The sequence below is a fragment of the Phalacrocorax aristotelis genome, chromosome 2 (genome assembly GCF_949628215.1).
Source record: "Phalacrocorax aristotelis chromosome 2, bGulAri2.1, whole genome shotgun sequence".
NCBI classification, from domain to species: domain Eukaryota; kingdom Metazoa; phylum Chordata; class Aves; order Suliformes; family Phalacrocoracidae; genus Phalacrocorax; species Phalacrocorax aristotelis.
In genome coordinates this window covers 67862753-67877744 of record NC_134277.1, presented here as the reverse complement: position 1 = coordinate 67877744, position 14992 = coordinate 67862753, and the positions used below count along the sequence as shown (strand labels likewise).

Below are 14992 nucleotides of genomic sequence, written 5' to 3'. Positions count from 1 at the left end.
TGCTTTCAGGTAGGATTTCAGTTTTGACTGACTTCTGCGATCAGGTGTAGGACCTGAACCTTGACAACATTGAGATGGCCACCAGGTCAGCCTAAGATCCATCCTGCATAATAACTGAAGCAAATGTACCAGCCCAGCAGACTTCTAATAATGGCTAGCTCATTTCCCTTGACACAAGGGCCTCGAACATTTAGAATTAGAAATTATTTTTATCTAGGTATTTAAACTCTTAAAAGCTCATAAGTGTACAGATGCTACACTTGTGCATGAAAACAGCAAGTAGTCCAGTAAGATCCAAGCTGTTTGCTGAATTCTAATTTAAAAGTGGATACTCTTGCCCAGTTTGAGCATTGTTTGGTTATGGGGAAATGATTATAAATTATATCTTGCGTCAATCTCCTAATTCACTTGAGTTTTCTGTAAGCTGTGGTCTCTGGCGCTGATGGAATCTGTCATTGTGTTCACCCACTGAAGTACACCTAAGTCCTGCCTAATTGCATGTGAAACACTTACCTTACAAGAGGGGAAAATCAAACGCTGATGAAAGCTGGCTATCAGCCTGATGAAGGAGAGCCATAGGGGAATTTTTGGTATTGCTGCCAGGATAAATAGAAACTAAAAATACTATTAAGATTTTGCATAGTGAAAGCCTAAGTCGAATATTGCTATATGTATCCGTCAGACTAAAGGAAATATTTGCGTTTTAAAAAATATATGTATTTGCTCATGTACCTGTGACATTTGGAAAAGTACATCTTGAAATACAAATAATTACCCAGTGGTAAGTTGTGTCTTAATGCAGAGGTTTGAGAGATTTCTTCAGTAAAAATGAAAGAAATATCTGTAATATGTATCCTTTCATTTCTGGATGCTGCTTTCGGAACCAGAATGAGAAAACAGATTTACCTGGGTCCTTTTTTTTTTTTCCCTCTTGTCTTTCCAAGCTCCAAAATCTCCTTCAGAAAAGACTCGATACGATACATCACTTGGCCTTCTCACAAAGAAGTTCATTCAGTTGCTGAGCCAATCTCCTGATGGGGTCTTAGATTTGAACAGAGCGGCAGAGGTCCTCAAGGTGCAAAAAAGGAGGATTTACGATATCACCAATGTACTGGAAGGCATCCATCTCATTAAGAAAAAATCCAAAAACAACATTCAGTGGATGTGAGTATTCATTATCCTTTTCCACTCCTGCTGGCTGATTTCACTGTCACAGAGCAGCAGTATTTTTCTTCTCCCGCCTTCTATTCTGACACTTTGCTCCAAGCAATCCTCCAAAACACCTTCTATCAGGGTAAAGCTTTCTTTTTCCATTAAGACAGGTTTTCAGTGTGTAAATAGCATTTGTCAGGGAAATTAGAAACCAGCATTTTGTCTGAATACTGGATTAAGTCATTTGCTTTTGCAAGCAGAGTAAATTTTTAGGTACACATCTCTACCTACTGCCTTCCTCGGTCTTCTTCAGGGTGTGGTTAGAGAAGGGAGTTAGAAACAAGATGCTGAAAGAGCTTAGAAATATTCCCGTTTTCTGTCTTGGTGGTAGTTACGAAATGTTTTGTCATGATAGAAAGATGCTTTTTCTAGAAGGCGTAGCTTATGTTGACACACTATGGGCAGGTTGAGGGAGAAGGAGCTAAGGACTTGATCTGCACTGTGAAAGCCTGCCTCTTCCCTTTCCTATAGCACAGGCTCAAGTTTTACAAATGCTGAAGGAGCTCCTTCCTCCTCTGTATCCGTAGGGGCTGCAGTCTGTCAGAGGATGGTGGCATGCTGGCACAGCGTCAAGGCCTCACGAAGGAGGTGACCGAACTGACTCAGGAAGAGAAGAAACTGGATGAGCTAATCCAAAGCTGTACCCTGGACCTCAAGCTGCTAACAGAGGACTCGGAGAATCAAAGATATCCTTTTTCTCAAAACCTCAAAGGTGTTCAGTCTCCTTGCTGTGCTCTGTAATACTAGGAGAATTCCTCTAAGTAGTATGATATGAAGCATCAGAAATTTTCAGAAGTGTTGCATAATGGCTTTTAATGTAGTGCTATACGAATGTTACTTAAGCCACTTGTACCTGTAATGCTTCTGGAATGCCAAAAAAAAAAAAGAAAGAGAACAAGGTGGTGTATGAAGTAGGCCATTAATATCCATGTTCGCATAGAGTAGAACCAAGCATTTAGCTGATTAATGAGTGGCAACGTCCAGAACCCTGTGCTTTTTTGACTCTTCTGAGCCAGCAGCCAGGCCCACTTTTATGGATGCAGAGATCATAAACGCATGCAGCTAAAGTCTTTTGCTAAGGTAACAAAGGTGCATGTGTGTGTGTACATACTCATTACTTAATATTTTTTCTACATTAAACTGATGTGTGTATAAATTACAGACACAGAGATGAAAATTAAGTTGAGAGTCAGTTTAATCTGAAACTTGCAACCAATTTTTAGATTCCTTGGTTAGAGGATCCATAACGAAATATCATAGATAAAGGTTTTATGAGCTCTCACAATGTCTATTTTGAACTTCATTATTTAATGTAATAACAATGCTCAACTGCATAAGGTTCATAAGACTTCTGGTATTTTGGCTGCTAATACCCCTTGTAAGTAACCAGTTCTCATTTTTCACTAGATTTTCCACCTATTAGCAATAGAAGACAGCATTTGATTAAATGCTGATGTGAAAACTTTTATTGCTTTAAGTAGTCAGGAGTTATTAAAGATCATCTAATAAGGTGGACTTATTCTCTGTTTTGGAGGATAGGACATAACTACCAGAGTGTCAGTAAAAAAGAACGTGAGCTATGTAAATATTGTCTTTTGATTGTGCTTGCATCTCAAGATGTGTATGGAAGTAAGACCACCGAGTGGCATAGGGAGTAGGGTCACCACTGCCTTGACCCACAAAGAGATTGAAGCAAAACAAAACTGAGCACTACCATTCTCTATTTTTCTAGGGCTGTTTACTGTGGTAGAGAACCCTGCCCTGCGGTTGCTGGGTCCCTTGAGGATGGGAGAGGAGGGATCAGCATTAGCAGCGTCTGCACTGTCAAGTTTTTTAAAGTGGTTCTTTAAGCAGTTTTTGAAACAATTTCATATAAATATATGAATATATAAATGTTTACCAAAAAAACCCTCAAATTAAAACTGAAATTATCATTTTATTGGTGACTTCAAAAATACATTGCATGCACAGCTATAACATGGATCTGTAAATTCCTTTACATTTTTTTCTGTGATTTCCAGTTCTCTGCATTTTCATAGCAAGTGCGTAAAAAATTTTTCCTTTGCAGAGTCTGTGAGTAATTGTGGGTTCTTGAGCTTTAGCTTATGTAGCTTTATGCATGCAAAGGAGAAGAGAGAGAAGGACTTGGCACGGAGAATCCCTTTTGTCACTCAGTAGTGGCCTGAGATGTTAGACCAAAGGGAAGTTCTCACACAGTTTCACTGCAATCACAGCCAGTGTAGAGAATAGAAAACTTTGGACTAAGAGCACTGTAGCCATGAGGAAATGGAAAAATAAATGAAAGATTCTGCCTCTTCTAATGGTTTGAATATATTATAATTTGGGCTGAAAATTTCCTTAACAGTGATTACATTAGCTTATGTGACGTATCAAGATATTCGAAAAATTAGTGGCCTTAAAGACCAAACTGTTATAGTTGTGAAAGCTCCTCCAGAAACAAGACTTGAAGTGCCTGACCCAGTAGAGGTAAGAAGAACCTGGCTTTTCCTGCCAGGTTATCTATCATTTTTCTATAGATGGAGCAAGTGTGTTGCGAGTCTTCCTGTGGTAACTGATGCTCAGGCTGGATTATATTAGCATACAGTCCTGTATTCACCTGCCTTAAAAACTTTGGAGGTATTTTTTTAAAAGAGGAAGGGGAATCTTTAAAAATAATTTTATAAAAAAGCAATCATCGTTTGTTCTTTTCCTCTCAATTCCTGCTTTCCTTCAGAGTAATCCACATTATTTACAGATTATTCTCTATAAAGTTCATGGGTAACTCAATACCTTAAGCATCTTGATGACTCATATTACTGATATCCTAAACTATTGATATGATGTCATAGACATGTAGGACTTTCTTTTCTGAAGTAGTAGTTACTGTAGAAACTTGTGGTTTACTCCTAGAATCCATTCTTGCTGTTCCTTCTTCCATCATTATCTTTGCTTCATTGACCCTCATTTTACACACCTGTGTACATTCTGCTAGTGCACTTCTTGTTTGCTGTCGTGCAGTCTGTAGAGGATGGGAATTGCCTTTCCTATTTTATTACAAGTACTTCTATTTCTGAAGCTGTCTGTTCATCTGTGTCCCTCTTCTGTTGCTCCTTACTACTCCAGCCACAGTCTCTAAGTGCCAGCTTTTGCATATGAGATGTCTGGCTCTCATTCTTTTGTCCTCAGTTTGTTTCTTTTCCTTATCTCAGGAAGATGTCTAGGATAAGTTAGCTGCTTCTCCCCTCCCTTACCTGATGTCACAGTTGCAGAGAAAATACTTCAGGTGGCTTTTCTTTGAAGATATCCTCAGGAAGTAGCTTTACTTTTCGTCATTCCTCTCATGGTTTATGAACCACATGGTTCAGTGGCTCCTGAGATTTTATCTTTTGGCAGCAAAAGTGAGCTGCCTGACAATTCCCAGTTGCTACAACTGACCCAAGTATGTTGGGCAAACATAAATAACTTGCACGAGCCACTGCTTTAGAGATTCAAAAATGTACCTGATTTCTTCGCTCAAGGAGCAATGGGACATAGCGCTAAACCCCAGAAAACTCTGTGCTGTGTTCATACCTCTGCGTTATTCCTCCATCCCTACTGTTGGGCTGGTTCCACTGAGCCGAGGGCCACCTGCTTCTGGGCAGGCGGGAACAGACTCCAGGTTACCTGTCACTTTTCCTAGGCCTGTTCTCCACTTGCTTAGGCTCATTATGGTTTCCATCTTTTTTTTCCCCTGCCTTTGTCCTTAATTTCCCCTTTGAACCTAGGTGCAGATTCTGGAAGAATAAATCACTTTGCTGCAGTGAGGAAGGGATGTCTTTTATCAGTATCCATAAATATATACTGTTATCATTGCTTGCTTTCCTGTTTCTTTCCCTTAGGCATTATGCTTTGATTTTTTTTAATTCAGTGAAAACAGGCGGGTAGAGAGATGCACACAATCATTAAAACTAGCACCTAGACCTCTCTTATCCCCTATACCCAACTTATTCATTTAATTTTCAGCTTCAGGCAGTAGAAGTCCTATTTCTTCCTCTCATTTGCAATTACATTTCAGTGTCTTTTTTTTTGCATACCGCAGTCACTCAAGAGTACCTTCCCCAAATTCTACTCTTCCCTTCTTTTTTCTTACTATCTATAGCATTGCCCTAAGTAGTACTCCTAACTGCTTTCTGTGCCCTGGGGCTATCCCTGTTCACTAGTTCTGTGTATTTGTAAATTCTGTCTATTATGCTACATAACTGTCAGAATGCAAATAATATGAAGAACATTTTGTCAAAGGGCACAATGAAATCTATTTGAAAGAAGTCTGCAAAGAGGTATATAATGCCTGTATTCATGCTTTTTAAAACTATTAATGCAATACAGCTGGAGCAGGTTTATTTTTAACTGGAGCCATTTATGATTTTTCCATCAAAACACTAAAACCAACTTTGCAGATTTTCTGTCTATATATGTTATCCTGTTGTATTGCATCAATGTGTGAAAGCTGAGGAGAGATAATTTCTTGATGAATTAGGAGTTTCTGTTACTCAGAAACACCATCAAAATTAGAATTGCTGACTTGAGGGTGCAAAAGGACTTGTATGAACATGTTTGGGTGGAGAAAATGGCATCTCTTCTTTTTTATTTGGAAAAACTGCCCTGATAAACAGAAGAGCTTATGTAAGGCTACTTGAGTTCAATGTGAATTAGTGTTGAAGGTTTTGGGGTGAGTGAAAAGGATGTTTAGGCATTCTTTTAAAGCAGAAACATTTAGACAAACACATCCAATAATATTATGTATAATAACAAAACCTGTGACTTGCATCCCATAGTTCCATTACATCAGAATGCTCCAGGTTATTATGGTTGTAAGAAAATGTTAGGAGTTCAATCCTTTATACCTCTCTGGTTATGATACAATGCATAAAGTGGTGGACTTCAGAGATTTCTGCACTACCGACAGTGGGAAAAGCTTGTACGTACTCTTCCAGTCTACAAGATACATCAGCCAAGCCTTTCACGTCTTAAAAAAAAGGGCACAGGGGATTTCAGGTTCTTCTGATTAGTAAAAAATTCATTCAGACACACCCCAATACGAATTTCCTCAATATTGTCAATATTCTGTAGTGTTCATTGGTATAACACCTCACTAATGTTTGTTTTGTTAGCAGAGTGCATTGATACATTTATCTAGTACTCAAGGACCTATTGAAGTTTATCTGTGCCCAGAGGAAAACGATGCCCTCAGTCCAATGAAAACCTATAGTCAGGACCACAACGGAAATATTTCCAAAACCATTTCCAAAGGTAAAAATATTTCTTTGTAATACTAATGGCCTTCCTTTGTGCTCTCACACAAGATTTCATTTTGAACTTCAGATATCCAGCTCTTATTTTTTGGCTTTATTTTTCTAAGAAGTGAAAAGCTAAGGTATCTTTTTTCCCACCATGATTTTCTGGCTTATAAATGCTTTCTTCTGCATCAGTTGTTTAAAATACGTTTCATATTTGCATATCATATGGACCTATGTAACCTAAGTTAACGCAATATCGAGGAGAGAAACTATCTTGTTCCGTTTGTTTTCAAATAGGAGAGTAGCAGCAAAGATTCACCTCAACACAAGAGGCAGAAATCTCTGTGTATGGGCATATGCAGCTACACAGTGGCACTTGATGATACCTGTTGCCTAGACAATTTTCACTTTGACTATGAATTCCACTGAAAAATGGGCATCTCACCTACACTCGATTTCCCCTCCCAGCAGTTGTTTAAACCTTGTAAAAGAAAAGTCAGTGGCAATAGCAACATGCATGTTTTTGAGCAGCCCTTTGTAACATATCAAACACAAGCTAGAAATTATATGGAGGCCATTTTTTGTTGGAATGATGCTTTACAAAAGGCCCTTTATGCAGTGGTTACTTTGTTTCATCTGTGTCTAATATTTCTAATGAGATTATATGTGTCATCTTTATTTTTTCTCTCCCACCTCTTACAGAAGTGGCTTCTGCTAACTCAGGACAAGGTGACTGCTCAGTAAATATGGCAACAATCTCTCCATTGGCTTCTCCAGCCAACCTTCTCCAGCAGACCGAGGACCAAATTCCCTCAAACTTTGAAGGACCATTTGTGAATTTGCTGCCTCCTCTGCTTCAGGAAGATTATTTGCTGAGCCTTGGGGATGAAGAAGGCATCAGTGACCTCTTTGATGCTTATGATTTAGAGAAGCTTCCTTCGCTGGTGGATGAATTTATATACAGCTGATTTTTCTTAAATGCTGTCCATATCCAAATCATGTTTCTAATGGAATCAAAAAACCTGCCATCATTGAGTTGTCCCCTACTTACTATAAAATAGCATTATTAAATAAACTAGGCTCTCAAACAGTGCTGATATTTTAATTAAATCTCCCTAAAATACTATAAACAACAAGTGAAGGCTTTTACAGCAAGGCCTTCTCCTTGACCCCAAGCTCCAGCACCTTGTGAGTCAGCAAGTGCAAGCAGGTGACCATAAATGTTTGTCTTCACACTCCCCCAGTCTCTGCTTACCGTGACAAGTGGGCTTACGGAGAAGGGCTCAATGAACTGGTTTAGTCCTAGATAACAATTTTATAATAGTATTTCAGGTCGTGCCTTCTGCAGAGAATGCATGTCTCTTGAGTGTTACAACATGGATTGTACCTGCAGTGAACATAAATATGAAGTAATGCAAAAGCCTGAAATGGGATTCTTCAGCTACTTGTGGGAATGTTTAAATTGCTGTCATAAGGCTCATTTTGAGCTATGTATATGTCTCATTATGAGGTCAAATACTTATGTCCTTAAAAGCTTTTAATAAAAAATACACTGTAAATGTAGTGTATATTGCAAATATTGAAAAGTATAAAGTTCTGCCACTTCTTGTAGTAATCACAGATTTTTAAAAATGCTTGTGCGCGCGTGTGTGTGTGTGAAAGTAGTTTTTGTTGGTTGTTTTTTTAAACTAGAACGAAGATGCACAGTTCAATTTTACTGCCCCCGGTGTGCATTAGAACTGGTACATAAATTTTTGTGGTACTAAGTGGGGCTTTGTGTTAAGTGCCTACTAGAGATGCACTGTGGGTTTTTCCCTCTATGGAAAACACTTATGCCAAGCTTTGTTTGTTCAGTATATCATATTTATCTCAGTGGGTTAGCTTCCTCTGCTTACAGCTTTTTATAATTCTCTTCGCCAGCAAAACGGAACTAATTTTTTTCCAAAGTACATAACTGTAAGTACCACATCAACTGAATTGCATTTATTTTTTGAAGATCTTTGGTAGTATAGTATAGTACCAATATTTATTTTTTTGAACGTGAGAGGAATTCTAAGAAGTCTTAAATAATGTTTTTTTTTTTTGAGTGTAAAATATGTTGCCATGTTTTGGGCTAAATTAATGTAATGTTGGTTAGATGATGCCCATATAATCCTTTTGTTTGCATTACTGTTGTGCTTATCTGACATACTCAGAAAATTAGTACTATTTGTACTGTAGTAGAATATTATGTATGCAGGTTTTCTGGTACCATTGAGTTGCTGCTATGAAAGCTCACACATGAAAAGGCAAGAAGTCACAGTACTGATAAGGAAACTGTATGACTGTGTGAGTTTTGGAATATAACAAATGTATAAAGGGCAACACATAAAGAACTGTTAAACAGTGTTAAGTGTGTGTTTATATGTACAAATGTGTGCATAGATCATTCAGCAGTTGTATTTAAGTTGATGTATGTTCTCAACTCACACTTTAGTTATCTAGCAGTTTTGTACAATAGAATTAATTTGTAAACACTGCCAGAATATTTTCTAGCTGGTTTGTAATTTTTTAAGAGTTTTTTTAGATGTGGATCTGTAAATAAAATTGTAGTATTTAAAGTTTTCGTCTTGTGGAAGAGGAAAGTAAAAGTTGTGTGAGCATGAAGATTTGCGAGACAAAGGGGCACTTTTGCGGGGGAAGAGAAAATGAAGACTAACGCAGACCATTTTTTGTTTTTTTGTACAAATTAAACACTTGTCCCAATGTGCGTGGGCAAAATACTAATCTAATTTAGCTTTGCATTGTATGCTAGTTTAAAAAAAACCCTCTGTAAAATACTGTAAAAAAAAAAAAAAAAACAACAAACAACAAAACCCCAACAAAAAAAAGCTTTTATGGTGAGTTTTGTAAATAGATTTATTAAAGGATGACCTGTTCTCTAGCTGTGATCTTACCACTTCAAATGGATGTAATTTGAATAAATTTTGTATGGTAATGAATCAATAAAAAGGATTTTTTTAAAGAGTTTAATTTGTATACAGCTATTTAAATTCTTCTTACTCTTGGTGCCTATCATGCTGCTTCTTGGAACCTAGCTGTTACTATTGTCATTATTTGTGCTCACACTCATTTGACACCAGGTATGTTTCAATCCCATTTCTTTTTTTTCATTATGCTAACAATAAGTTCAGCATTTTTTTTTTCTTAAGCCAGAGTCAAACACGAATAAAAGACACATGTAAAGAGACACAGGGGAGAGCCAGAGGTTGGAATAACACAAGTTTATTTTAATTTACACACACACCCACCCAATATGAATTATGAACAGGCTTCTTGCAAACTTCATAGCATATTGGGTTATTCTAGGATTAAATGACATGAAAGCAATTGTTGAGGATCTGTTTATCTACTGATAATTCTCCAGAAGTTTCCTAACAGTAGCTTTTGAAAAGAAGTTCTGTTTACCTGAGTCACCTCCAGCAGTCTCCTGCACCAGACATGCATTTACAAACCTCTATGGTCTTGGTGTTCCACCCTTCTAGATGCGTGGCCTTCAATTACTAAAAGAAAAAACCCTATCAGGATAATAAAATCACAGTAATATGTTTGTTTGCTTAAATGTTACACTTCTGAGTGAGTCGTATGCCTTTTGTCATCTTCCTTGCACACAAAGAGAAGGCTGCTATTTTATCTCTTCATGTACCTGTCTATATGCTAACTTCTGCAGACTGCAGTACTGAAAGGAAGATTACAGAGAAGACCCTCTGTTCTTCTATATTCTCAATAAATAACAAAGGAGGGCTAGAGGACTGTATTCTCTGATCTCCCTTTGAAGCAGAGATGACAATAAATGTCCTCTTTCTGTATGATCTGTCACAGCTCCCTGGCCTGTTCTCAGTTTCTGTGTTGAATGGCTGCTATTAGCACTATTCGCCCATAGAATCTGCTTCTGATTGCCAACTCTCATGTAATTTTCCTCTTCCTTTTGCTTTCTGTATCTGCTTTGTAAACTTCTGATGTGCTGAGTTGCAGGAGGAAAAAAACCAGCCAGTTAAAATACTTAATCCTGCTCCCCTGTGTGAGCTAGCACAGTGTACCTCAACAATTTTCAGCATCAAAATATTAGTTTCAGGGAGGTTTTATTGGGGCCTGTACGTGCTGCATTCATTGGCTGCCGGCAGATGGAAAAGGATTCTGAAAAACCTGTCAAAACCAGCCTGAGTGATAGGCAACTACATGCTCCTTTACACACAGGAGAGGAGTTGGAAAAAAAAAAAAGGGAGGGGTGTGTGTCTTCCTGCCCTTGAACCTACAGTGAGAACTTGTCCATCTACAAACAATGGACACCATCACTTTCTATTCTTTTTGACTTATACCTGGAAGAGTACATTATACTGCTGCCTTGATGCAGACATGGAGATATTTGTTGCAGAAAGACAGTATGAAAGATACGTAAGGTACTCTTTGTAGCATGAGACATTGTTACATGTTTAGAAGCACCAAATTTAGCCTTACATGCCAGTTTTTTCTGTATGTAACACAGTTAATGCACAATGCCATTAGTGTCCCTGGAGCCAACGATTCTCAAGACAAAGTGAACCAAGAGCCTGTACAGCAAAGCCAATGGAGTGATATTAACAAAAGCATAAACAAGGAGAATTCACCTCCCCATTTTGATTTTCTTGCTGAAGCAAGATCAGCCTGGATATTACTCTACAGCTAAGCAAAGCTCAGCAGAATGGTTTGCCTTTTTTAAGTCTGGGCATTTCTTTACTCACTGACAGAGAGAAAGTGTCATATCCAACAGATAAAATGGGCTGCTATCAATTCTGAGTGACGCTGAATGTTGCAGATGAATGACCAGCCCGATTCTCCTAAATTGCAGCAACAGATTAAGAAATCAAATTTCTTGTACCTAAGTTTAGGACTCTCCTTTTTTTCCCTGCATGCCATCCCAATTACTTTTCCACACAGAACTGCATGTTTGTTATCAGAGAATAAGATTGTCTTGTAAAAATTGGGCCCTGCCTTCCCTGAGGATGTTGAGATGCTCTAAAACAACTAAGGGTGTATCCTCTACTAACCATGAGGTAAAACTGAGGCTTGTATTTTACTTTCCTAGTAGTTTTTGTATTTTCCAGCCACCTACTCCTGCAAAACCTGTAAAGACTTGAGTCTACCGCTCCGAAGAGTAGGAAGCACGGCATGCAGGCAACTTGAAAAGGATGTATTCTAAAGCTGTTCTTTGGACATTCAGGGAACTGGAGCATGTAGGTTGCCAGTCTGTAGAAGGCCGTCACTGGGATTTGTACCGCCAGCCGCTGTCTCTGAAAAAGAGAGACTATTTTTTTTACCCACTGTTTTCCCAGGTGAGTATAGGGAAGCTTTCTTCCTGCAGTCGGGAGGCGGTAGGGAATCATCTGCCTCCCTTGCTACCTGCTGTGCTACCAGCAGTCTGTGTGCAGCTTTATTTGTTATTTTGCGTATGCTACAAAGCAATTTAGATTTGTGAGCCTCAAAAGCACTTAAAGGGTGCCTTCCATGTTGCGGCTACATCCTAGGACAGAATAGGACTGTGCTGGCACAAGGGCTGCTTGATATTATGAATTCTTGGCAGCAGGACAAAGTAAGGACTCTGCCGGATCATGCTGAAACTGATCAGCATGGCCTATTTCTGTCACTAGGTATGGGACTCATGGGTTATTCCTGCCTGGGAGCTGCTCTTGGAGCTTGCTGCCTCCCCTTAATGAGTGTAGGGTTTTGTCAGCCTTGGCCATCTGGAGACTTTTGGATACGTCTTGCAGGCTATCTGTGCTTTGCCCTTTTAGTCAACCATAAAACAGCACTGATGTCTGCCCAGTTTTGTTTAACCAGAGAGGTAACACTTGGCTAGTCAAGATAACTGTAGGGCAGTGCAGTGCAGTGCTCCCAGAAGAGAGAAGTTTAATTCACGGACTGCATGTCAAATACTTAGAAAACTGAACATGGGAAACTGAAAAGAAAAAGGAAGATTAACCTTATCAGGAAGCAGTTAAAGTACTGACCAGTAATATCGTAACTTAGTGGCATACTAAGGACTACTTACACCGTACCATGGAGGAGGATGTGTGAAACAGATTCATGTGACTACTGATTTTAAAATGTTTCCCTCCATTCTCTTCTGGGCTAAAAATGCTGCAAAAATAATGAATTACACACCACTCAGCACCTCAGTTGGAGACTGAGTGTCTCTGAAAAGTACTTGCGTGTTTCAACAAAGACCCATCACAAAGACAAATGCATCTTAAGCTGTACCAATGACTCTATCATGAGGCCAGGGTGATATTAATAGTCCTGCCTAGAATGATTTGTTCTGAAAGACTGATGTAAATGAAGTGCTTGTTTCTTTCTGTCCCAGTTCTCCTCTTCAAACCTCTCCTGTTACTTTGCTCTCATTGTTATCCTTTTTTTTGCCTGTGAACATTGTCAGATAAGCATGACACGAAATAAGCACCACTTTTTAAGAAAAAGGAGAAGGAGGTGAGATGATATTCATACACAGAAGTTGCCAAGTTTTATCTGCTAGCAGACCAATAGGCCTATTATGGAATGCACTCAGGGCTTTCATTCACTTTCCCTCCAGTTCAAGGGAGACTACAATCTGCTATCAGGAGAATAAAATGATGATTCCAAAGGCTCCTTCTAAAGAGAGTAACTTAGTGTTTGAAATGCAACTACAAGAAATGGTGATTTTTATATTCCAAAGCTGGCCACCTCAAAATAAAATAAATTTGTTAAAGACGCAATATAAATAATAATTTTAGGTTAAGTGTGTATATAAAAACCAAAGCAATAATATTACACTCACCCTCTGTAACACTTCGATCAACAAGGAAGCTGTACACTTACCAATTTGTCTGCTTAGAGCCCTAGCTTTAGCTATCCAAGTTTAAACATCCAAACAAACTTCTTCCAAAATATTAATCAGAAAAGTTGCTACTAGCCCTAAATTGCAGGAAAATTATGCCAGAAACTTTAGCCATCTAATATTAACTATTTTAACCAATGCCTTCCTGACTAAAGAGAAAAGTTGCTACTAGCATTGTATTTGAGGAAATTAATAATAAAAAATAAAAAGGTGTTGTGGCCATAACAGAAGAGAAGGCAGCAGGGAGACCTTACTGCAGCCTTTCAGTACTTAAAGGGGTCAATCTCTTTAGTAAGGCCTGTTGTGCCAGGACAAGGGGTAGTGGTTTTAAACTAAAGGATGGTAGATTTAGACTAGATATAAAGAAGACATTTTTTACTATGAGGGTGGTGAAACACCGGCACAGGCTGCCCAGAGAGGTGGTAGATGCCCCATCCCCAGAAACAATCAAGGCCAGGTTGGATGGGGCTCTGAGCAACCTGATCTAGCTGAAGATGTCCCTGCTCACTGCAGGGGGGTTGGACTAGTGACCTTTAAAAGGTCCCTTCCAACCCAAACCATTCCATGATTCTATAATTCTATAATTCATTTGGATCAGGTGCATCAGAATCCAACTGTTTTAAGTGGGTATGTATTGCCGCACCTAATTTTCAGTTAAAGCAAAGGCGAGTCTCCAAGGATCGGGGAAACCCGAGCAGAGGACGCGCGGCCTCGGTGCCCGTATACTGGTTATTGGCACTTCAGACACAGCCAGGGCACAACGCTGGAGGAAATTCCATTTTCAGCTCTACGACTTCACCTCCAGTTTCACAAAACCCGATGCTCCCAGTACAGCGCCAGCAGCGCCAGCACAGCACCTGCCGGCGGGCAACCCGACGCCGCGCGGGTCCCCGCTTCTGGAGCGCAGCCTCACAACAGCGCCTCCAGCGCCCCGGCCCAACCCGCGGGGCAGCGCCCCGGGGCTCGGACACACCGACGGGGCTCCCTCTTCCTCCCGAGGGCGGCGAGGACCGGGGGAACCCGCAGCCCTTTTCAACCGCCGCCATCCGAAGAGACGACCCCAGACGACCTCCCTCACGGCTCCGGCCCGCCACGGCGTCCAGGGGACGGCGGCAGTACCGCGCCCCGCCGCGCCGCCCCGGTCTGTCCCCGCCGCGGCGGAAGCGACGCCGCTCCCGCTTCTCTCCATCGCTCGCCCTCTTTGGCGAAGCCGCCCCGCCGGGCTCGCCGCGGCTGTTCTGGCCGCTGCCGGCCGCCGTCGCGGCGCTACTGCGTGCGCGGGGCTGGAGGCGGGGCGGCGGCGGCCGTCATGGCGGATCCCAGCTGAGGCGGCGGTGCTGGTGCTGCGCTTGGCGGAGGTGAGCGCTGGGGCTCGCCGTTGGGCCGAACCCTTCCCCTGCCCGGCTGTGAGGGGTGCGGCCGAGTCCCCTCCTCCCTCCCTCCCTCCGCCGCCCGCCCTCCCGTCCCCTGCAGGGCTCCCCTGGGCGCCGCGGTAAGCCGGGGCTGGGGGGGAGGCGGCCCCTCTGGCGGGAGCCGCCGCGGGGTTTGGCGGCCGGGTCGCCGCTCGGGGCCCGGGTGCCCTCGGCGGCGTGGGTGCCCGGTGCGGGGCCGAGCG

The 14992-nt window shown here is 41.0% G+C and overlaps 2 protein-coding genes across 14 annotated transcripts in view; both read left to right on the top strand.

Annotated features, from left to right (window-relative positions):
• The window catches only part of E2F3 (E2F transcription factor 3), a 40706-nt gene extending 31214 nt beyond the window's left edge, over window positions 1-9492 (top strand). For 3 of the 5 annotated variants that reach the window (XM_075083919.1, XM_075083921.1, XM_075083922.1), the window contains exons 3-7: window positions 945-1164; window positions 1740-1898; window positions 3585-3699; window positions 6366-6501; window positions 7191-9492. In XM_075083919.1, the coding sequence (XP_074940020.1) occupies window positions 945-1164; window positions 1740-1898; window positions 3585-3699; window positions 6366-6501; window positions 7191-7456 (896 nt within the window). In that variant the 3' untranslated portion in view covers window positions 7457-9492. Of the gene's footprint in view, window positions 1-944; window positions 1165-1739; window positions 1899-3584; window positions 3700-6362; window positions 6502-7190 lie in introns of all 5 variants that reach the window. The other 2 variants (XM_075083918.1, XM_075083920.1) reach the window with 1 other exon arrangement.
• Window positions 9493-14535: 5043 nt separating this feature from the next.
• Window positions 14536-14992, top strand: part of CDKAL1 (CDKAL1 threonylcarbamoyladenosine tRNA methylthiotransferase) — a 421562-nt gene continuing 421105 nt past the window's right edge. For 5 of the 9 annotated variants that reach the window (XM_075083916.1, XM_075083915.1, XM_075083914.1 and 2 more), the window contains exon 1: window positions 14586-14735. The gene's annotated coding sequence lies outside the window, so the exon portion shown is untranslated. Of the gene's footprint in view, window positions 14870-14992 lie in introns of all 9 variants that reach the window. The other 4 variants (XM_075083912.1, XM_075083908.1, XM_075083913.1 and 1 more) reach the window with 2 other exon arrangements.